A 22,876-nucleotide genomic window follows, 5' to 3' on the forward strand; every position below is an offset into this window, starting at 1 on the left:
TGCTCAAATTTTGATATAAGAAAAACAAAAACAAACATTATATGGTAGTTCCTAATGAAAATATATATAACTACTATGAATTATTTTTTTGGGGGAAAAAACTGATTAAATGTCTAGATCTAATGGAAAGTTTTAGTAAATAAAGGGACAGAAGAATGTGTTAAATAATGTAAACCATTATTTTAACAACTGAACTGCAAAGAAAGAAGGTAGAACCTATGGTTAAGACAGACAAGATGTATGAATTGGCAATATATGGTGATTACTTAAATCTTGATTTGACAAGTATAAAAATATATACATACATTCATGAGACAACTGGGAAAATTTGAACACTAATTCAAAATGTAACAATATGAGAGTATTTTCAATTATATTTGGATCTTTTTTAAGTGTCCTTATCTTTTCCATAAAAGTACTAAAATATTTATGGATGAGATGATGTTTATTTCTTTAAAACAATCTAAGTGTGGGGTATATATAAAGTAAGACTGGTAATGGGCTGATAATTACTGAAGCTCGGTGATGAGCGTGAGGATTTCTTACACTATTCTTTCTACTTTCATATTTCAGGTGTTCTAAAATAAAAAGTTAAGCAAAACATTTAAAACTTTGCATTTAATAATACTACCTCACAAGATAAAAATTCTACCACAAAGGCAAACTTAATAAATTCAATGTACAACAAATTTAAAATAACTTGCCACTCAGATTTTAAAGTGTAGTTTGTTTCCAGGTATGTTTCCCTTCCAGGATCCCACTGACACATCATTTTCTTTCCTTCATTCACAATGCAACTCAAATTTTTAGGTTTTTCAGGAGGCACTAAAAGGGAAAAATTAGCAATTTTCAAAAAGCTTCATATTCACAAAAAGCATGCAATTTATATACTCCTCTAGACATTTAAGATAACCTAAATCAGACAGAAAAAAACAAAACCAAGAAAAGACATAATGAAAAACTGGTGACTAAAAAACTAATTTCTTTTCTAAGTAAATTCAAACATTTTAGATAGTAACATACATTTTCTATCATACTTGTCATTAATAGGTATGTTTCAAGTTAACTTTCTACACAAAGTCAACTTTCATTTATAGCTGGAAAGCATTATCAACTGACTTCTCAAGTGTATTTTAGAAACTAATACTTAAATGTTAGTAAGAGGCACGTAAATAGAAGCAAAAATGACTCATTTATATCTCTCCCTTCCCAAACTCTGCTGGAGAGAAAGCAAATGCTAAAATTATAGTGTTAGACGATCCACAAATTTGGCAATCCATTCTTGGATCATAGTAAATTTATTTGTCTACTTCAACATAAAAGCATTCTCCAGTATTGATTCCCTTTCTTCAGATAATTGCTTTACACTGTATTTTCTCCACAACTAAGGGATATTGAAAGTTACTATGAGCTCAGTCACAGATTTCAACTCAACATTTTTGGTGGGTATATCTTGCCAAAGTATTTTTCTGGAAAGCTGACAGATGCTTGACTTTCAGGAAAAATATTAAACTTGTGTTACTCCTTAGGCTTTTATATATTTGTAATGCAAATGCAGTTCTACTTCTAAGCTTATTTTTTTTTAAACATTAAAAAGAAAAAACAGTTCAAAACTCACTGAGCTGACAGTTACTGCATTTCAAAAAGACCAAAAGACAATGGACATTAAAGATATAATTCAACAGTCATGACAAAGTCTGAAATAAAGTAAAACAAAACTTACAGCCTGAAATGATTCTGATTCCATAAACACTCCGATTAATCTGTCCAAACATACGAATGTTGCAAGTGAGCAGAGCATTTATTAAAGTTATATTTGGAAATGTGACACTAGATGCTGTTCTGTTTATGACACTATATTGTTCATAAGGAACAGGTACACGGCCTGTTTTCCAGAAAATGTCATTAGCAGTCACATGATAATCATCCATACATTTTTCCTTTAGCACACAAACTGCCGTGAAATTCGAACCAAGTTGTACAACTGAAGATTCAGGGTGGATATGAGCACATGGAACTAGAAGTTCACCTGGAAAGGAATAATAACAGAAAATGTAAGAACAGACTGAATTTTTCTGGTACAAAATGACATTCTATATCAGTACAGTTCCTCAATCATCATTAAAATATCTCTAAAGACACAGAAAAAGAAGAAACACAGTGAAAGTTAGTATCACCAGAATTTAATGTCTAAATTTGAAAAGAATTATATCAATTACATGGCAAATGGAACTGGATTTTACCAAAATAAAAAAGACCTATGCAAATTTCAGCCCTTTTTATAACATTCTACCTTGCTTTAGGAAATAGTTTGCCTGCAGGGTGATTCATATTTGCTCTGCCACCAATTCTGTTTCTCAACTCACACTCAGTGTCTAAATAGACCCACCAGAAGACAGGCGATGGTCTCTGCTTCTCGCCAGTCCTGAATGCCTTTGAGGGTGCAGATGGGGACATGCAAAGACAGTATATGTTGTTCATACATCAAAATCAGACAAAAAGTAAAGAGCAAGGGTGTAGCAAAATAAAGACAGGAAGAGTAAAATAATACAACCAAATACACTGGTTTTAACAATAAGTAATGGGATATAATCTCATATTAAAAAACAAAGAACCAAATTATATAAAAAAATAAATTCCTATGACCTACTCCATGTTGATGACATATAAACCCCTCTTTCTGACTCTAATTTCCTGTTTTCAGTGGCTTACAAGATATTTCATAAGTACTTTAAAATGAACATGTCTAAAATTATATGTATCATAGTTCAATTCAGTCACTCAGTCATGTCCAACTCTTTGTGACCCCATGGACTGCACCATGCCAGGCTTCCCTGTCCATCACCAATTCCTGGAGTTTACTCAAACTCATGTCCATCGAGTTGGTGATGCCACCCAACCATCACATCCTCTATTGTCCCCTTCTCCTCTCATCTTCAATTTTTCCCAGCATCAGGGTCTTTTCAAATGAGTCAGTTCTTGGCATCAGGTGGCCAAAATACTGGAGTTTCAGCTTCAGCATCATTCCTTCCAATGAATATTGAGGCCTGATTTCCTTTTGGATGGACTGGTTGGATCTCCTTGCAGTTCATGGGACTCTCAAGAGTCTTCTCCAACACGCATAGTTCAAAAGCATCAATTCTTTGGCACTCAGCTTTCTTTATAGTCCAACTCTCACATCCATACATGACTACTGGAAAAACCACAGCTTTGACTAGATGGATCTTTGTTGGCAAAGTAACGTCTCTGCTTCTCAATAAGCTGTCTAGGTTGGTCATAGCTTTTCTTCCAAGGAGCAAGCATCTTTTAATTTCATGGCTGCAGTCACCATTGTAGTGATTTTGGAGCCCCCGAAAAGAAAGTCTGTCACTGTTTCCACTGTTTCCCCATCTATTTGCCCTGAAGTGATGGGACTGGATGCCATGATCTTAGTTTTCTGAATGTTGAGCTTTAAGCCAACTTCTTCACTCTCCTCTTTCACTTTCATCAAGAGGCTGTTTAGTTCTTCTTCACTTTCTGCAGTATCTGAGATTATTGGTATTTCTCCTGGCAATCTTGATTCCAGCTTGTGCTTCATCCAGCCTAAGCAGGGTGACAGTATACAGCCTTGACGTACTCCTTTCCCGATCTGTAACCAGTCTGTCGTCCATGTCCAGTTCTAACTGTTGCTTCTTGACCTGCATACAGATTGGTCAGGAGGCAGGTCAGGTGGTTTGGTATACCCTTCTCTTGAAGAATTTTTCACAATTTGTTGTGATCCACACAGTCAAAGGCTTTGACATAGTCAATAAAGCAGAAATAAATGTTTTTCTGGAACTCTCTTGCTTTTTCGATGATCCAGCGGTGTTGGCAATTTGATCTCTGGTTCCTCTGCCTTTTCTAAATCCAGCTTGAACATTTGGAAGTTCTCAGTTCACATACTGGTGAAGCCTGGCTTGGAGAATTTTGAGCATTACTTTGCTAACATGTGAGATGAGTGCAATTGTGCAGTAGTTTGAGCATTCTTTGGCATTGCCTTTCTTTGGGATTGGAATGAAAACTGACCTTTTCCAGTCCTGTGGCCACTGCTGAGTTTTCCAAATTTGCTGGCATATAGAGTGCAGCACTTTAACAGCATCATCTTTCAGGATTTGAAATAGCTCAACTGGAATTCTGTCACCTCCACTAGCTTTGTTTGTAGTGATGCTTCCTAAGGCCCACTTGACTTTGCATTTCAGGATGTCTGGCTCTAGGTGAGTGATCACATCATCATGATTATCTGGGTCATGAAGATCTTTTTTGTACAGTTCTTCTGTGTATTCTTGCCACCTCTTCTTAATATCTTCTGCTTCTGTTAGGTCCATACCATTTCTGTCCTTTATTGTGCCCACCTTTGCCTGAAAATTCCCTTAGTATCTCTAATTTTCTTGAGGAAATCTCTAGTCTTTTTCATTCTATTGTTTTCCTCTATTTCTTTGCATTGATCACTGAGGAAGGCTTTCTTATCTCTCCTTGATATTCTTTGAAACTCTGCATTCAAATGGGTGTATCTTTCCTTTCCTCCTTTGCCTTTCACTTCTCTTCTTTTCATACCTGTTTGTAAGGCCTCTTCAGACAACCATTTTGCCTTTTTGCATTTCTTTTTCTTGGGGATAGTCTTGATCAATGCCTCCTGTACTGTGTCATGAACCTCCATCCATAGTTCATCAGGCACTCTATCAGATCTAATCTCTTGAATCTATTTGTCACTTCCACTGTATAATCTTAAGGGATTTGATTTAGGTCATACCTGAAGGGTCTAGTGGTGTTCCATACTTTCTTCAATTTAAGTCTGAATTTGACAATAAGGAGTGTGCATGATCTTAGCCACAGTCAGCTTCCAGTCTTGTTTTTGCTGACTGTATAGAGCTTCTCCATGTTTGGCTGCAAAGAATATAATCAATCTGATTTCACTATTGACCATCTGGTGATGTCCATGTGTAGAGTCTTCTCTTGTGTTGTTGGAAGACGGTGTTTGCTATGACCAGGGTGTACTCTTGGCAAAACTCTGTTAGCCTTTGCCCTGCTTCATTCTGTACTGCAAGGCCAAATTTGCTTGTTACTCCAGGTGTTTCTTGACTTCCTCCTTTTGCATTCTAGTCCCCTATAATGAAAAGGGCATCTTTTTTTGGTATTAGTTCTAGAAGGTCTTGTAGGTCTTCATAGAATTGTTCAGCTTCTTCAGTATTACTGGTTGGGCATAGACTATGTATCACAGTCCCTTCCAAACTTATTTTTTCTTCTTCTCACTTCCCTATTGCTGCTGAGACACTACTCCCATCCGGTCGCCTAGGCCAGATAACCTTGCAGTCCTCGCTCTCTAATTAGCCTCCTTCCACACTCCCTCGGTCTTTTTGTTTCTATATTCTTAGTACGTATAGCAACCTCTTCTCATCAACCCTATTTTGGCTGCTGGCACTCAGGCTATCGTATTATACCACAATCTGACCTCCTTCTAGTTTATCTTAAACATACAGCTCCCAAAGTTACTGTTCAAAAATGATTATGCCATTTACCTATTTTAAATTATTTAGTGCCTACCTATTACCATCAAGATAAAATGCTCAATACTTGACATGATTCTATCCTCCTTCTCTATTCTCACTATCTAAAAACTTAAGGCAGCTTTCTTGAGTGAATCCCATTTATCAATGGAATTTGAAATTCTAACAGCTTTAATTTATTCACTTGGAAAATGAAGATAATAATGGCTATCTTGAAAGTTTATTGAGATCAGATATTATTAATGGAAAGAATCTACTACAATGCCTGGTCTTCAAAAGGCCTCCAATAAATGGTAGCCTGTCACCACTGCTTGGCTTCCCTGGTGTCTCAGTGGTGAAGAATCTACCTGCCAGTGCAGGAGATGCAGCTTTGCTCCCTGGGTCGAGAGGATCCCCTGGAGAAGGAAATGGCAACCCAGTTTAGTATTCTTGCCCAGGAAATCCCATGGACAGAAGAGCCTGGTGGGCTACTGTCCCTGGCATTGCAAAAGAGTCGGATATGACTTAGTGACTAAACAACAACAAATCATCATTACTACTGCTATCCAGAGACAAGTAATCTAGTCACACTGACTCTGGAAAGGTCTCTCAGAGGTGAGTGGTTCTAGCAGTTAAGGTAAAAGATGTATAGAACCAGAGAATCAAAAAACTGACAAAAACCTTGGAGAGAATTTACTTCAATCGTTTATTTTATAAAGAACGCTGAGATACTTTTATGGAGTAAATCTCAAATATCAGACAGATTCTTCCAATTCTCAACTTGGTCCCAGGCTAGACTGCACAAAGGATAAAAGTACTTTTAAAAACTAAACAATTAACTTCTTATTCCATATCTGTCATTAAGCTCATAAGGCCCAGAGTCAAAATGTTTGTTTCAAAGCTTATGCAGCAGCCTGTTTGAGTGGCCTTCCATTACTGATGCATGGCTGTGGCAAGTCCTAGCGCACAAGCTCCTGTCAATGTCCATCCTGTGACAGACTAGTAAGTTACCCTGTGACAATGAGCAAGTCCTTAAAACTCCTCCAATCGCACTTTGTTCCTTGGTAAAATCATTCCTGTTTGACTTTCTCTTTAATAATGAAAAGGAACCTTACCTAGGAAATATACTTCAGAGTACTAAAGAACATGAGATATAGCCAGAGACTAAATAACAATTTTTTATCACACAGAATAAGAAATGCTAGAAACAGGCAAATGTTCCAGTTTTCGAAATGAAGCACAGGCTCACTGAAACCATCCTGTGCCACATGAAACCTACTTTTACAGAGTTACTAGACTGATTTAAATGGCAACCCACTCCAGTATTCTTGTTTGGAGAATCCCAGGGACGGGGGAGCCTGGTGGGCTGCCGTCTATGGGGTCGCACAGAGTCGGACTCGACTGAAGCGACTTAGCAGCAGCAGCAGGCTGATTTTTTACTACTCTTGATCTATAAAAACAGATATTTTGTAACTTCAAACTAAAACATTTTCACTTGATTGATTACCTACATATAAAAAAAATCACTGACTAAAAAGAGTCAATGAGAGGGAGGCTAAAGGAGTATGCTGAAGTGCCTCCCCTCAAACCTTGGGGTAGACTGTACTTTCCAAAGAAGGTCATACTTATAAATGTATCCCATTCAACATGCTCATCTTACAAAGTGACTAATACTCCTCCAAAGAAATGAGATCTATGTTTCCCTTTTGCTCTCAGATCTTTAAGGGTGCTTATGCCTGCCCCAGCCAACAGAGTGTGCTAAGTGACTTCCAAAGCTAGATCATAAAAAAATACAACTTCTGACTAGCTCTCTTTTTCTCTTGCGACATTTGCCATGGAACCCAGCCACATGTAAGGAAGCCAAGGCCGCAAGGACAGACCACATGTGGTGGTGTAGCCAAGAGCCCCAAAGCCCTGAATCTACAGCCAGCATCAACACCAGACATAATAAGTGAATGAGACTTCAGATGATTCCAGCTACTCATCTCTGAATATTCTAGCTGAGGCCCAGATATCACAGAGAAAAGAAGAATCTGTGTGTCTGACTGAGCCTGTCACACATAAACCATGAGAAATAATAAGTAATGCCATTTTAAGGCATGAAGCTTTAGAGTAATCTGTCTGGCAGCAACAGATAATATAGTGCTGTTATTTTCAACCTTTTTATCAACAACTTAGGGGGAAAACAGACACACACACTTAACAAATCAGCAAAAGATTATAATGGATTGCCCACAATTTGGATAATGTCAGGATTCAAAATTATGCTTAAGGACTAGACTGATAGGCTAATAAATTTGGCAAAATCATCTTCTATTTAGGTTGATAAACAAATATAGAGTGAAGGGGAAATGGCTTAAAAGTAATTGATGTGAAAACAATCTGAGAATTTTCAGTGACTGGTAGATGGCTTAACATAAAACTACAGTGTATCTTAACTGGCAAAAAATTATGCTGCTTTAATAAAAATGATCCTTCAAAAGTAAATAATAAAATCACTATACTTAGAATATGTCAAGTTCTGATATATTTTTTCCTTAAGTGCATTTTATTCAAACCTTAATAATAAATACATTATTACATTCCTTTTTATAAAGCATACTATGGGCCAGGTACTGCTCAAATGCCTTCTGTGTATTAACTCATTTAAATCTCACAATAATCCTAGAAGTTAGAGACATTACTATCCCCATCTTACAGATCATGAAACCGAGACACAGATTAAGTGATGGCTAAAGTTTCATTGTTGTTAACTAGAATTAAGTGGGATGGTATTATATGTTAAATATGATATGGAAAATCAAGGGAAGAGTCAGGAGAGTAATCAGTGCATACAGATTGGAAGTCAAGTCCTACAAAGAATAATTAGGATAACTAGGTAAATTTAATTTGGGCAAGAGAGGGGTTAAAAAGCATTTCTTCAATACTTGAAGACTTGAACAGTGGAAAAGGAAAGTGGACCTACAACAGAAGCATTTTTAAGATTAATGAGAAAAGTTACAAGGAAGAAAATTTGGGTTTAAGACTAAGGAAAGACTTTTAAATGAGAAAAAATTTCAGCTTAAGGTTTGTATCATTTCCAGTGTTTAAAAAGAGGCTGTGTTCTTGAATTTGAAGAGGGTTTGACTTAGAGCAATGCTTCTCAAATTATCTGGGGTGAAGGATCAGTTTAGGTTTTCTTCACCCAATCCTTTACAGACATATACTTTTGTTTTACATTTGATGAGGCAAATCCATTGATCACATAGCCATAGATATCATGGCTATGTCAGATTGTTAAAAGCGTTTCTAAACATTTATTCTTAATTTCTGTACTCAACTCATTATGGACCAATAATAACCAGTTCTCAGGCTGTGGACCAGTTGGAGCAGTACTGCTCTAAGTGATCTTTCTTCTGGTATCACAATCTCACTGCTGCTCAGTGACATCTTTGGCTATTAAGGAGTGAAGTGCTAAAAGTTAACAAACCTGATTCTGTTTCTTTATTTAAAAAAATTAACAAAATTCCCTTTTTTCCTTCTCAATATTAAACTTACTGTTAGTACAGCTGAACAAGATTTAGGATTACTGAGTGCTTCAACTCAAATTATACAAATTATACTTTGTCAAGAGCATTTTAACTTGAGTCCATTTTTAAGGCAACATCGTTGTTTCAATAATGATCCTAAAGAATAAATATGTAAGCATAATTATATAATTATTCAGCAATACACAAACCTAATTTGTGGGATCGGGAAGTAGGATATCTCATGAACCTTACCTATAGATTCAGTGGTGAGGAAAATAAACAAGGCTTGCACTATCCAAGTTTGCAATGTGAACATCTTGCATAGATATTTCTGTAAAAGACACATGCAATATTATTTTAAATATTTTTACTCTTACTATGCATAATAAAGACACAAGTTCTAAAGCTCTTTTGTTTCCATTGTATAGTTGTTTTCTAAAAGGTGGTAAAATTCTTGTGAGAATGCAGAAAACAAACTGAACTCTTCAGAATATTTTTCTTTATTCCCCCTAATGTTATGGCTACATAAAATACAGCTGGGAAACATACTTTATACTTTGGTGTTTTTAGTTACTAAGTCATGTCCAACTCTTGTGACCCCATGGACTGGAGCCACTAGGCTCCTGTGTCCATGAGATTTCCCAGGCAAGAATACCGGAGTAGGTTGCCATTTCCTTCTCCAGGGCATCTTCTGGCCCCAGGGATTAAACCCAGGTCTGCATTGCATGCAGATTCTTTACTGACTAAGCCACCAGGGAAGCCCAATTTATACTTTAAGGTCAATTAAAAGAGCAATCCTGTTTCTATATTATGAAGTCTTACATTGCTAGTAAATATTCTGTGAGACTGAAGAGTTCAGAGAGACAAATTTCTACATGGCAAAACCTCTCCATTGGCAAGTTCAAAAGATAATAGCCAAACAGGAAAAAATAAGCTTGTAATTCATAGCCTGACCAAAATTATCCCAATATATGAAGAATGCCTACAAATCATTACAAAAATTCCAACACCTCACCTTCCCTGTTTAGAAGAAAACATGCAAGATGAGCCAAACAGGCAATTTATAGAGAAGGAAACACAAGTAACTCAAACATATGAAATGATACTTTCAACCTCACTCATAATGAGATACAAATTAAAACAAGCCAGACAACAAGGGATTCAATGCAATCCCTATCAAGCTACCAACGGTATTCTTCACAGAGCTAGAACAAATAATTTCACAATTTGTATGGAAATACAAAAAACCTCGAATAGCCAAAGCTATCTTGAGAAAGAAGAATGGAACTGGAGGAATCAACCTACCTGACTTCAGGCTCTATTACAAAGCCACAGTTATCAAGACAGTATGGTACTGGCACAAAGACAGAAATATTGATCAATGGAACAGAATAGAAAGCCCAGAGATAAATCCACGCACATATGGACACCTTATTTTTGACAAAGGAGGCAAGAATATACAATGGATTAAAGACAATCTCTTTAACAAGTGGTGCTGGGAACTCTGGTCAACCACTTGTAAAAGAATGAAACTAGAACACTTTCTAACACCTTACACAAAAATAAACTCAAAATGGATTAAAGATCTAAACGTAAGACCAGAAACTATAAAACTCCTAGAGGAGAACATAGGCAAAACACTCTCCGACATACATCACAGCAGGATCCTCTATGACCCACCTCCCAGAATATTGGAAATAAAAGCAAAAATAAACAAATGGGACCTAATTAAACTTAAAAGCTTCTGCACAACAAAGGAAACTATTAGCAAGGTGAAAAGACAGCCTTCAGAATGGGAGAAAATAATAGCAAATGAAGCAACTGACAAACAACTAATCTCAAAAATATACAAGCAACTCCTACAGCTCAACTCCAGAAAAATAAATGACCCAATCAAAAAATGGGCCAAAGAACTAAATAGACATTTCTCCAAAGAAGACATACAGATGGCTAACAAACACATGAAAAGATGCTCAACATCACTCATTATCAGAGAAATGCAAATCAAAACCACTATGAGGTACCATTTCACACCAGTCAGAATGGCTGTGATCCAAAAGTCTACAAGCAATAAATGCTGGAGAGGGTGTGAAGAAAAGGGAACTCTCTTACACTGTTGGTGGGAATGCAAACTAGTACAGCCACTATGGAGAACAGTGTGGAGATTCCTTAAAAAACTGGAAATAGAACTGCCTTATGATCCAGCAATCCCTCTGCTGGGCATACACACTGAGGAAACCAGAAGGGAAAGAGACACGTGTACCCCAATGTTCATCGCAGCACTGTTTATAATAGCCAGGACATGGAAGCAACCTAGATGCCCATCAGCAGATGAATGGATAAGAAAGCTGTGGTACATATACACAATGGAGTATTACTCAGCCATTAAAAAGAATACATTTGAATCAGTTCTAATGAGATGGATGAAACTGGAACCTATTATACAGAGTGAAGTAAGCCAGAAAGAAAAACACCAATACAGTATACTAACACATATATATGGAATTTAGAAAGATGGTAACAATAACCCTGTGTTTAAAAAAAAAAACAAAAAAAACAAGCCAGACGGGAATGCAAGATGATACAAACACTTTGGAAAACAATTTGGCAGTTCTTTACGAATTAAAAGCACGTCATAAGACTTAGCATTTCCACTCCTAATAATGTATCCAAGAGAAATAAAAATAAATGTCCACATGAAGACTTATATCCAAACCTACAGCAGTTTTGCTTATAATAGCCCCAAACTAGAAACAATCTAAATGTCAATCAACTGGTGAAAGGATAAACAAATATTCAAACAGTAGTATATCCATACAATAGAATACTACTCAGCAATAAAAGGGGACGAACTAGTGATACAGGCAAGAGCATGAACAAATCTCAAAAGCACTATGTTGAATGAAACAAGCCATACAAAACAGGCTATATTCCAAATAGGGAAAGGAGTACATCAAGGCTATATATTGTCACCCTGCTTATTTAACTTATATGCAGAGTACATCATGAGAAACGCTGGGCTGGATAAAGTACAAGCTGGGATCAAGATTGCCAGGAAAAATATCAACAACTTCAGATATACAGATGACACCACCTTTATGATAGAAAGCAAAGAAGAACTAAAGAGCCTCTTGATGAAAGTGGAAAAGGAGAGTGAAAAAGTTGGCTTAAAGCTCAACATTCAGAAAACTTAAGATCATGGCATCCAGTCCCATCACTTCATGGGAAATAGATGTGGAAACAGTGACAGATGTTTATTTTGGGGGGCTCCAAAATCACTGCAGATGGTGACTGCAGCCATGAAATTAAAAGACGCTTGCTCCTTGGAAGAAAAGCTATGACAAACATAGATGGCATAGTAAAAAGCAGAGACATTACTTTGCCAACAAAGGTCCATCTAGTCAAGACTATGGTTTTTCCAGTAGTCATGTATGGATGTGTGAGTTGGACTACAAAGAAAGCTGAGTGCCAAAGAAGTAATGCTTTTGAACTGTGGTGTTGAAGAAGAGTCTTCGGAGTCCCTTGGACTGCAAGGAAATCAAACCAGCCCATCCTACAGGAAATAAGTACTGAATATTCATTGAAAGGACTGATGCTGAAGCTGAAACTCCAATACTATGGCCACCTGACGCGAAGAACTGACTCATTTGAAAAGACCCTGATGCTGAGAAAGATTGAGGACAGAAGGGGATGACAGAGGATCAGATGGTTGGATGGCATCACCGACACAACTGACATGAGTTTGAGTCAACTCCGGAAGTTGGTGATGCACAGGGAGGCCTGGCGTGCTACAGTCCATGGGGTCACAAAGAGTTGGACATGAGTAAGCAAGTGAACTGAACTGATACAATGTAAAATTCTATGTATGAGAAATTCAACAAATGGCAAAACTAGAGAAAGGGGAATAGATATACAGGGGCACAAAGGAGCTTGTGGGGACAGAAATGTGCTATGAATTGACTATGGTGGTGATAAGATTTTATACATTTGTCAAAATTTACCAAATTGTGTCAAGAATTGTGAAGGCTCTGAGATTTGATCCTGCTTACAAGTTAACCTGCTAGTTCCATGGATACTGGCAGAAGACACGAGACTCTTGAGTCAGCTACATATGATTTTATTACTCATACCAGGAACACCAGTCAGAATTAACAGCATTTTCCTGTGCCAGTTGCCCAAACCCGAATTCACAGAACACTGTGAAAAGTGTCATGGAACACCTGTACACACAGAGGGTTGTGTTCCAGGAGAGGAAGACTAAGCTTATTGGAAACCTGGATCTTTTAAAATGGCAGGAAGCACACCTGCTGGAGAAGGAAATAGCAACCCACTCCAGTATTCTTGCATGGAAAATCCCATGGATGGAGAAGCCTGGCAGGCTATAGTCCATGGGGTTGCCAAGAGTCAGACACGGCTGAGCAACTCACACACACACACACACACACACACACACACACACACACAAGTACACTTGCCCTCTACTTTGGAGGGAAACATGGCATCTGTTTTCCACGGCTGTCAGAAACCTGCTCTTTGCTTTATGAAGAGATACCATTTCTGTCTTTCAATATCCTTGAAAAGACAGTCTGGAAGAAAAGGCAGTTAGAGCTATTGCTCATAAGACATGCAGAAATGCAAGAGACCCAAGGGAAATTGCTTTCTAAATAACTGTACACTAAAAGTTGGTGAATTTTATTGTTTATAAATTGACCTCAATTAAAAACAAACAAAACCTATCCAGATAACACGTCCAGGCAAAAGAAATGAGTGCTAAATTTCTTCAAGAAATGTACAAGAATTTTCACAGAAGTTGTATTCATAAAAGTTGAAAAGTAGAAGCAACCAAACCAAAAATCCACAAGCAGTAGAATAAATTGCAGCATATTCAACTAACTAAATCACAGCAATGAAAAAGGATAAATTAAAGGTACTCACAGCAACATAACTAAATTTCACATATAATACAGAAGAATCCAAATGCAATAAAAGTAGGGTCTATATGATTTCCTTTATATTAAGTTCAAAAACAGGCTAACTTAAATCTATGGGGCTAGGTCCTGACAGTGGTTACTTTTGTGGGGAGGGCAGTGCAAGGACAGGGAGAACGTGCTGGGTTAGTGACCGTGAGCTCTATACTATGATTTGTGTACTTCACTGAATGTAAGTTGTATTTCGTAAAAATAGTAAACAAACAAAATTACTGCAATATTCTCACCTTCAGCACTGGCAAAAAAATTAAAAACTAAAAAGTAATAAGTGTTGTGAAATAGGACATAAAAGCATTCTTCTACACTGATAGTTACAGTGTAAACTAGCATAGCCTTCCCCTCATTCTACACCTAAAATTATGAATTTCATTGTTTGTACATTAGACCTCAGTTAAAAACAAAAACCCTACCTACACAAGGTGTATGGCCAGTGTCGCTCTATCAATCAAAATTAAAGTACACATGTTTGAATCTAATTATTCTACTTGTACTACAGTATCCTATGGATATAAGCAAAACAACACATATACAAAGTTATTCACTATAGCATTCAATTTAATAGGAAAAGGCAGGAGCAACCTAAATGTTTGTGAATAAGGGACTAGTACACTATGACATATACAAATATAGTATACTGTAGTCATAAAAAATGTACAGATATAGAAGTGTGCAGATAGAAATGTATCTAAAATACACTGCTAAAGTATAAACAGTGTATTTATTATTCATGGGCAAAGACACAGCAAAAAAGACAAAACACATATTAATTTAAATATGTGCATAACATATCTCAGGAAGGATAAAAATTCAAATACTAGCTGCCACGGGCTGTTTGAGACACTAGACTGGGAGAGAACCTCTATACAGTACAGTCTTTGTACCTTTCCAACTTAGTACCCTGTGGCTTCAGTACTAGAAAGTAAATAAAATTTAAATTAAAAACCACTTAATGTGTTTTTTAAAACTGGGAAGTTTTATCTCTCCCAGATAAAATTACTAACTTCTTGATGAGAACTTCACAGTACTACACATGAAACACAGTATTATTTTATGAAATATTAATACTAACTGCACTTTTATATTCCCTAACCAGGTAATAGTCAATCTATAACAAAGCAATTTCATAGTGAATTCTTTAGACTGTCTCAGGTAAAGCTATAAAAAAGAACTAGTTGCAGGATCCCTTTTTTCTACCTGTTTTACTCCTTCACTTCCCAACTTTGAATAGTCCTAGAATAGAAAAATCTACCATGTCATTGAACTGTTCATCAAAGCAACAGAACAAAAAATACATATATATGAGCATGTTGGTAGAGTACTACTAGGGGATTCCCAGGTGGCTCCGTGGTAAAGAATCTGCCTGCCAATGCGGGAGACGTGGGTTCAATCCCTGGGCTGGGAAGATGTTCTGGAGGAGGAAATGGCAACCCACTCCAGTATTCTTGCCTGGATAATCCCATGGACAGAGAAGCCTCTGGGCTATAATACACAGGGTCACAAAGAGTCAGACACCACAGCAACTGAGTTTGCATGCAGAGTACTATGTGGTCATGTCATCCTGACCCACTACCCTAGCAAGTACCTTGTTCACACTGTACAGAGGTTCTTTATAGTTCTGAAAAAGGGCAATCTTTCTATTTACGCACTATAGTCTCATAACAAAACTCTGAAACAAGAAGTCTCAGTTCATTGTTCTGTGTCCGGTTCTAACTACTGCTTCTTGACCTACATACAGATTTCTCAGGAGGAAGGTAAGTGGTCTCGTATTCCCATCTCTTGAAGAATTTTCCACAGTTTGTTGTGATCCACAGAGTTAAAGGCTTCAGCTTAATCAATAAAGCACAAGTAGATGTTTTTCTCGAATTCTCTTGCTTTTTTGATTTGAGGGATTACCCTGTTTTAAAACTGACAGAATGGTTCAGTTTAGTTGTCGCTCAGTCACATCTGCCTCTTTCTGACCCCATGGACTGCAGCAAGCCAGGTTTCCCTGTCCATCACCAACTCTCAGAGCTTACTCAAACTCATGTCCATCGAGTTGGTGATGCCATCCAACCATCTCATCGTCTGTCATCCCCTTCTCCTCCTTCCTTCAATCTTTCCCAGCATGAGGGTCTTTTCCAGTGAGTCAGTTCTTCACACCAGGCGGCCAAATTATTGGAGCTTCAGCTTCAGCATCAGTCCTTTCAATGAATATTTAGGATTGATTTCCTTTAGGACTGACTGGTTGGATCTCCTTGCTGTCCAAAGGACACTGAAGAGTCCTCCAACACCACAGTTTAAAAGCCATCAATTCTTCGGCACTCAGCTTTCTTTATGGTCCAACTCTCACATCCATACATGACTACTGGAAAAACCATGACTAGACCTTTGTCGGTAAAGTAATGTCTCTACTTTCTAATATGCTGTCTAGGTTTGTCATAGCTTTTCTTCCTAGGAGTAAGCGTCTTAATTTCATGGCTGAGGCCACCATATGTAGTGATTTTGGAGCTCAAGAAAATAACTGTTTCCATTGTTTCCACATCTATTTGCCATGAAGTGATGGCACTGGATGCCATGATCTTCATTTTTTGATGCTGAGCTTTCTTTAAGCCAACTTTTTCACTCTCTTCTTTCACTTTCATAAAGAGGCTTTTTAGTTCTTCTTTGCTTTCTGCCATAAGGGGTGGTGTCATCTGCATATCTGAAGTTATTGATATTTCTCCTGGCAATCTTGATTCCAGCTGGTGCTTCATCCAGTCCAGAATTTTGCATGAAGTACTCTGCATATAAGTTAAATAAGCAGGGTGACAATATACAGCCTGGATGTACTCCCATCACAATTTGGAACCTGTTCGTTGTTCCATGTCTGGTTCTAACTGTTGCTTCTTAACCTGCAAACAGATTTCTCAAGAGGCAGGTAAGGTGGTCCAGTATTCCCATCTCTTGAAGAGTTTTCCAGTTTGTTGTGATCCACACAGTCAAAGGCTTTAGCATAGTCAATGAAGCAGAAGATGTTTAGTCATTAAGCCGTGTCCAACTCTGCCACCCCATCAGGCTCCTCTGTCCATGGGATTTCCCAGGCAAGAATACTGGAATGGGTTGCCATTCCCTTCTCCAGGGGATCTTCCTGACCCAGGGATCAAAACCATGTCTCCTGCATTAGCAGGAGGATTCTTGTACCACTGAGCCACCAGGGAAGCCCCGAATTAAAGCATATGTATATTATTACAGCAGTATATGTTATGTACCTGCTTCAAAAATGAACTCAGTTTATTCATTCAACAAATAAATGATGGACAGGGAGGCTTGGCATGCTGTGATTCATGGGGTCGCAAAGAGTTGGACACAACTGAGCGACTGAACTGAACTGATGCTGAGTATGATTCCAGATACTAGGAATATAGAATGGAGCAAAACATACAAGATCCTGCCTCATTTGCTTACACTCTATTTTGCGGACACAAAGAAAGTATTAGTTTCCTAGGGCAGTTGTAACAAAGTACCACAAACTTAAAAAAAACTTATTCTCTTAAAATTCTGGAGATCAAAAGTCCTTCTGAGACTCTAGATAGATTTCTTCTTCACCTATTCAAAACTTCCGGTGGCAGCTGATAGTTCTTGACATATCTCAGCTTTTTACCTACAGCGCCACAGAGTAAATATTTTGGCTTTTTGGGCACTATTGATAGATGTCTCTTTCCCCATCCTTTATGTTTAGACTGTTTATCCCTTCATATTTAGAGTACTATCTTCTTTGTTGCTGGTGCTTGTTTTGCTTTGGTTTTGTAAGCAGCATGTATTTGTTTCCTGGGTTTTGTTCTCTCTTTTTTTTTTTTTTTTTTTGCTGCAGGGTGCAGTATGCAAGATCTTAATTCCCTGACCAGGGATGGAACCTGTACTTCCTGCAGTGGAAGCACAGAGTCTTAACCACTGGACTGCCAAGGAAGTCCCGTCCTTATTTTTGTTAACTGAGCTTTTCTGTGTGTTTTTCACTTGTCACCTTTGGTTGACTTATAATCTATAATTTTTGTTTTGTTATTTTAGAGGTTGCTTCATGGTTTATAATATACATTGTTCCACGGGATCACAGAGACAGACTGAGCGATTAACATTTTCATTTTCATACATCTTAAACGTATCACAATCTTCCAGCATATGATACTGTTATCACCTCATGTAAAGTAAACTCTTAAGAGTAAACATACATTTCTCTTCTCTTGACTTTGTGCTATTTTGGAATGTACAAGCTCCCCAGTCCATGGAATTTTTCAGGAAAGAATACTGGAGTGGGATGCCATTTACTTCTCCAGGGGATCTCAAACCTGCATGTCTTGCATCTCCTGCATTGGCAAGCGGATTATTTACCACTGCACCACCAGAGAAGCCCTCTCAAGGTGGTAAGCTAGTTCAACCACAGGCTCACTTGTTTCCCATCTTGCAAGATCACTGCTTTTCACCACCAAGTGTTGAGTCTCTCGATTATGACTATTCTTTGTATGCTAACAATTACAGAAAACTAACCAAACTGATCACTTGGACCACAGCCTTGTCTAACAATGAAACTATGAGCCATGCCGTGTGGGCCCACCCAAGACAGATGGGTCACGATGGATAGTTCTGACAAAATGTGATCCACTGGAGAAGGGAATGGCAAACCACTTAAGCATTCTTGCCTTGAGAACCCCATGAACAGTATGAAAAGGCAAAAAGATACGACACTGAAAGATGAATGCCCCAGGTCAACAGATGCCCAATATGCTACTGCAGAAGAGAGGAAAAATAACTCCAGAAAGAATGAAGAGACGGAGCCAAAGCAAAAACAATGCCCAACTGTGAATGCGACTGGTGATGGAATGAAAGTCCGATGCTGTGAAGAACAATATTACATAGGAACCTGGAATCTTCGGTTCATGAATCAAAGTACACTGATAGTGGTCAAACAGGAGATGGCAAGAGTGAACATCGACATTTTAGGAATCAGTGAACAAAAATGGTCTGAAATGGGTGAATTTAATTCAGATGGCCATTGTATCTACTACTGTGGGCAAGAATCCCTTAGAAGAAATGGAGTAGCCCTCAGAGTCAACAAAAGAGTCTGAAATGCAGCAGATGGATGCAATCTCAAAAATGACAGAATGATCTTGGTTCATTTCCAAGGCAAACCATTCAACATCACAGTAATCCAAGTCTATGCCTCAACCACTAATGCCGAAGAAACTGAAGTTAAACAGTTCTGCTGCTGCTGCTGCTGCTAAGTCGCTTCAGTCGTGTCCGACTCTGTGCGACCCCATAGACGGCAGCCTGCCAGGCTCCGCCATCCCTGGGATTCTCCAGGCAAGAACACTAGAGTGGGTTGCCATTTCCTTCTCCAACGCTGGAAAGTGAAAAGTGGAAGTGAAGTCGCTCAGTCGTGTCCGACTCTTCGTGACCCCATGGACTGCAGCCTACCAGGCTCCTCCGTCCATGGGATTTTCCAGGCAAGAGTACTGGAGTGGGGTGCAATTGCCTTCTATGAAGACCTAAAAGACCTTCTTAGGACTAACACCAAAAAAAGATGTCTTTTTCACCATAGTGGACTGGAATGCAAAAGTAGAAAATCAAGAAAAACCTGGAATAACAGGCAAATTTGGCCTTGGAGTACAAAATGAAGCAGGGCAAACACTAACAGAGTTCTGTCAAGAGAAGACACAGGTCATAGCAAACACTCTCTTCCAACAACACAAGAAACAACTCTACACATGGACATCACCAGATGGTCAACACCGAAATCAGACTGATTATATTCTTTGCAGCCAAAGATGGAGAAGCTCTATACAGTCAGCAAAGACAAGACCAGGAGCTGACTGTAGCTCAGATCATGAACCCCTTATTGCCAAATTCAGACTTAAATTGAAGAAAGTAGGGAAAACCACTACACCATTCACATATGACTTAAATCATATCCCTTACTATTATACAGTGAAAGTGACAAATAGATTCAAGGGATTAGGTCTGATAGAGCACCTGAAGAACTATGGACAGAGGTTCATGACATTGTATAGGAAGTGTTGATCAAAACCATCCCCAAGAAGAATAAATGCAAAAAGGCAAAATGGTTGCCTGAGGAGGCCTTACAAAAAGATGAGTAAAGAAGAGAAGTGAAAGGCAAAGGAGAAAAGGAAAGGTATACCCATTTGAATGCAGAGTTCCAAAGCAAGGAGAGATAAGAAAGACTTCCTTAGTGATCAATGCAAAGAAATAGAGGAAAACAACAGAATGGGAAAGACTAGAGATCCCCTTCAAAAGAATTAGAGATACCAAGGGAACATTTCATGCAAAGATGGGCATAATAAAGGACAGAAATGGTATGGACCTAACAGAAGCAGAAGATATTAAGAAGAGATGGCGAGAATACACAGAACTATACAAAAAAAATCTTAATGACCTAGAAACCATGATGGTGTGATCACTCACCTCACCTAGAGCCAGACATCCTGGAATGCAAAGTCAAGTGGGCCTTACAATGCATCACTATGAATAAAGCTAGTGGAAGTGATGCAATTCCAGTTGAGCTATTTCAAGTCCTAAAAAATGATGCTGTGAAAGTGCCGTACTCAATATGCCAGCAAATCTGGAAAAATCAGCAGTGGCCACAGGCCGGGAAAAGCTCAGTTTTCATTCCAGTCCCAAAAAAGGCAATGCCAAAGAATGTTCAAACTACCACTCAATTGCACTCATCTCACATGCTAGCAAAGTAATGCTCAAAATTCTCCAAGCCAGGCTTCACCAGTACGTGAACTGAGAACTTCCAGATGTTAAAGCTGGATTTAGAAAAGGCAGAGGAACCAGAGATCAAATTGCTAACATCCGCTGGATCATATAAAAAGTAAGAGAATTCCAGAAAAACAGCTATTTTTGCTTCATTGACTACACTAAAGCCTTTGTCTGTGTGGATCACAACAAATTGTGAAAAATTCTTCAAGAGATGGGAATACCAGACCACCTTATCTGCCTCCTGAACAATCTGTATGTGGGTCAAGCCAAGAGGCAATAGTTAGAACCGGACATAGAACAACAAATTGGTTCCAAATTGAGAAAGGAGTACGTCAAGCCTGTATACTTTCACCCTGGTCATTTAACTTATATGCGGATTACATCATGCAAAATGCCACACAAATGAAGCACCGGCTGGAATCAAGATTGCTGGAAGAAATATCAGTAACCTCAGATAAGCAGATGACACCACCTTTATGGCAGAAAGCAAAGAGGAACTTAAGAGCCTCTTGAGGAAAGTGAAAGAGAAGAGTGAAAAGCTGGTTTAAAACTCAACATTCAAAAAAAAGATCATATCTGGTCCCTTCACTTAATGGCCAACAGATGTGGAAACAATGGAAACAGTGACAGATTTTATTTTGTTGGGCTCCAAAATCACTGTTGATGGTGACCTCAACTGTGAAATTCAAGGACGCTTGCTCCTTGGAAGAAAAGCTATGACAAATCTAAACAGCATACTAAAAAGCAGAAACATTACCTTACTGACAAAGGTCTCTCTAGTCATGGTTTTTCCAATAGTCATGTATGGATGTAAGAGTCAGACAATAAAGAAAACTGAGCAGCAAAGGATTGATGCTTTTGAACTGTGGTGTTGGAGAAGACTCTATGAGTTCCTCGGACAGCAAGGAGACCAAACCAGTCCATCCTAAAGGAAATCAATCCTGAATATTTATTGGAAGGACTGATGCTAAAGCCAAAGCTCAAATACTCTGGCCATCTGATATGAAGAACTGACTCACTGGAAAAGACCCTGATGCTGGGAAAGATTGAAGGGAGGAGGAGAAGGAGACGACAGATGATGAGATGGTTGGATGGCATCACCAACTCCATGGACATAAGTTTGTGCAAGCTCTGGGAGTTGGTGATGGACAGGGAAACTTGGCATGCTGCAGTCCATGGGGTCACAAAGAGTCGGACATGACTGAGTGACTGAACTGAAGAAGTATTCTGCCTAAACAACACAAGTATCTTTCAGCACAAGAAAATACGCCAATGCTATCCCCTAGATTTATTAAAAGATTAAAAAGAAAACAACACAATCATTGCACTAGATGCCTGAAAAGCAACTCATACTATTCAACAACTGTTCACTTAAAATTTTTAAATAACAACAAAGTATTGAAAACTAAAACTGAAAGAGACGGATATTTATCTTGATGAAATAGGTAAGAGGATGGACTCTATAATCAGACTGCCTGTGTTAAAATTCTAGATCCTCTATTTTTTGTAAAACATCTTAAGCAAGTTATTTATTAGCTCTAAATTTCATTTTCCCTACCTATAAAAATGAGGATAATACCACCACCTACTGAAATGTCAGGAGTAAATAAGTCAGCACACACAGACTGTTTAGAATCCATTTGCCTCATACTCAATAAACAGTAACAGCTGTTAGCAGTGTTGCTCTTGCTGTTTCTGCCACAGTACTTTATCAGAAACCTATAGTAAACATCATATTTAAAGATAAAAAGAAGCATTCCTATTAAGTCAGGCTTCAAACAAGATGCTTTGAGTCATCATTTATTCAACATTGTTATAGCAGACTTAAAAAATTATAAACTGATAAGATATAAAAATGGAAAAAGAAAAACTTGTAGATGATATGAAAACAGAGGGAATCAATTAACAAACTACTAGGACCACTGAGAGCATAACAAAACAGTTGAACAAAAAGATGATGAAAAAAATACCTCTCCCATACACAGGCAATATCCCGTTAGAAAATGTAATAGAAAACAAAAATCCTATTAACAAGAGCATTTAAAATAATAAAATATATCTAGACAAAACAGTAAAATCAGAGCAATGCAAGAAGTTTATGGAGAAAACTACAAAACTTTACTAAAAATTGTTCATTAGTAAGACC

General features: G+C 38.0%; 1 protein-coding gene across 4 annotated transcripts in view; it reads right to left on the minus strand.

Moving 5' to 3' along the window:
* IL6ST (interleukin 6 cytokine family signal transducer) overlaps positions 1–22,876 on the minus strand; it is a 61,813-nt gene that overhangs the window by 32,679 nt on the left and 6,258 nt on the right. For 3 of the 4 annotated variants that reach the window (XM_086361777.1, XM_086361779.1, XM_086361776.1), the window contains 3 exons: positions 9,263–9,341; positions 1,724–2,029; positions 705–825 (listed from right to left, as the gene is read on the minus strand). In XM_086361777.1, coding sequence (XP_086217903.1) covers positions 705–825; positions 1,724–2,029; positions 9,263–9,326 — 491 coding nt within the window. In that variant the 5' untranslated portion in view covers positions 9,327–9,341. The remainder of the gene's footprint in view (positions 1–704; positions 826–1,723; positions 2,030–9,262; positions 9,342–22,876) is intronic. The other variant, XM_086361780.1, reaches the window with a different exon arrangement.

This window comes from Bos grunniens, chromosome 20 (assembly GCF_055505025.1).
Source record: "Bos grunniens cultivar Pamir isolate PY7600 chromosome 20, Bosgru_T2T1.0, whole genome shotgun sequence".
Lineage (NCBI taxonomy): Eukaryota > Metazoa > Chordata > Mammalia > Artiodactyla > Bovidae > Bos > Bos grunniens.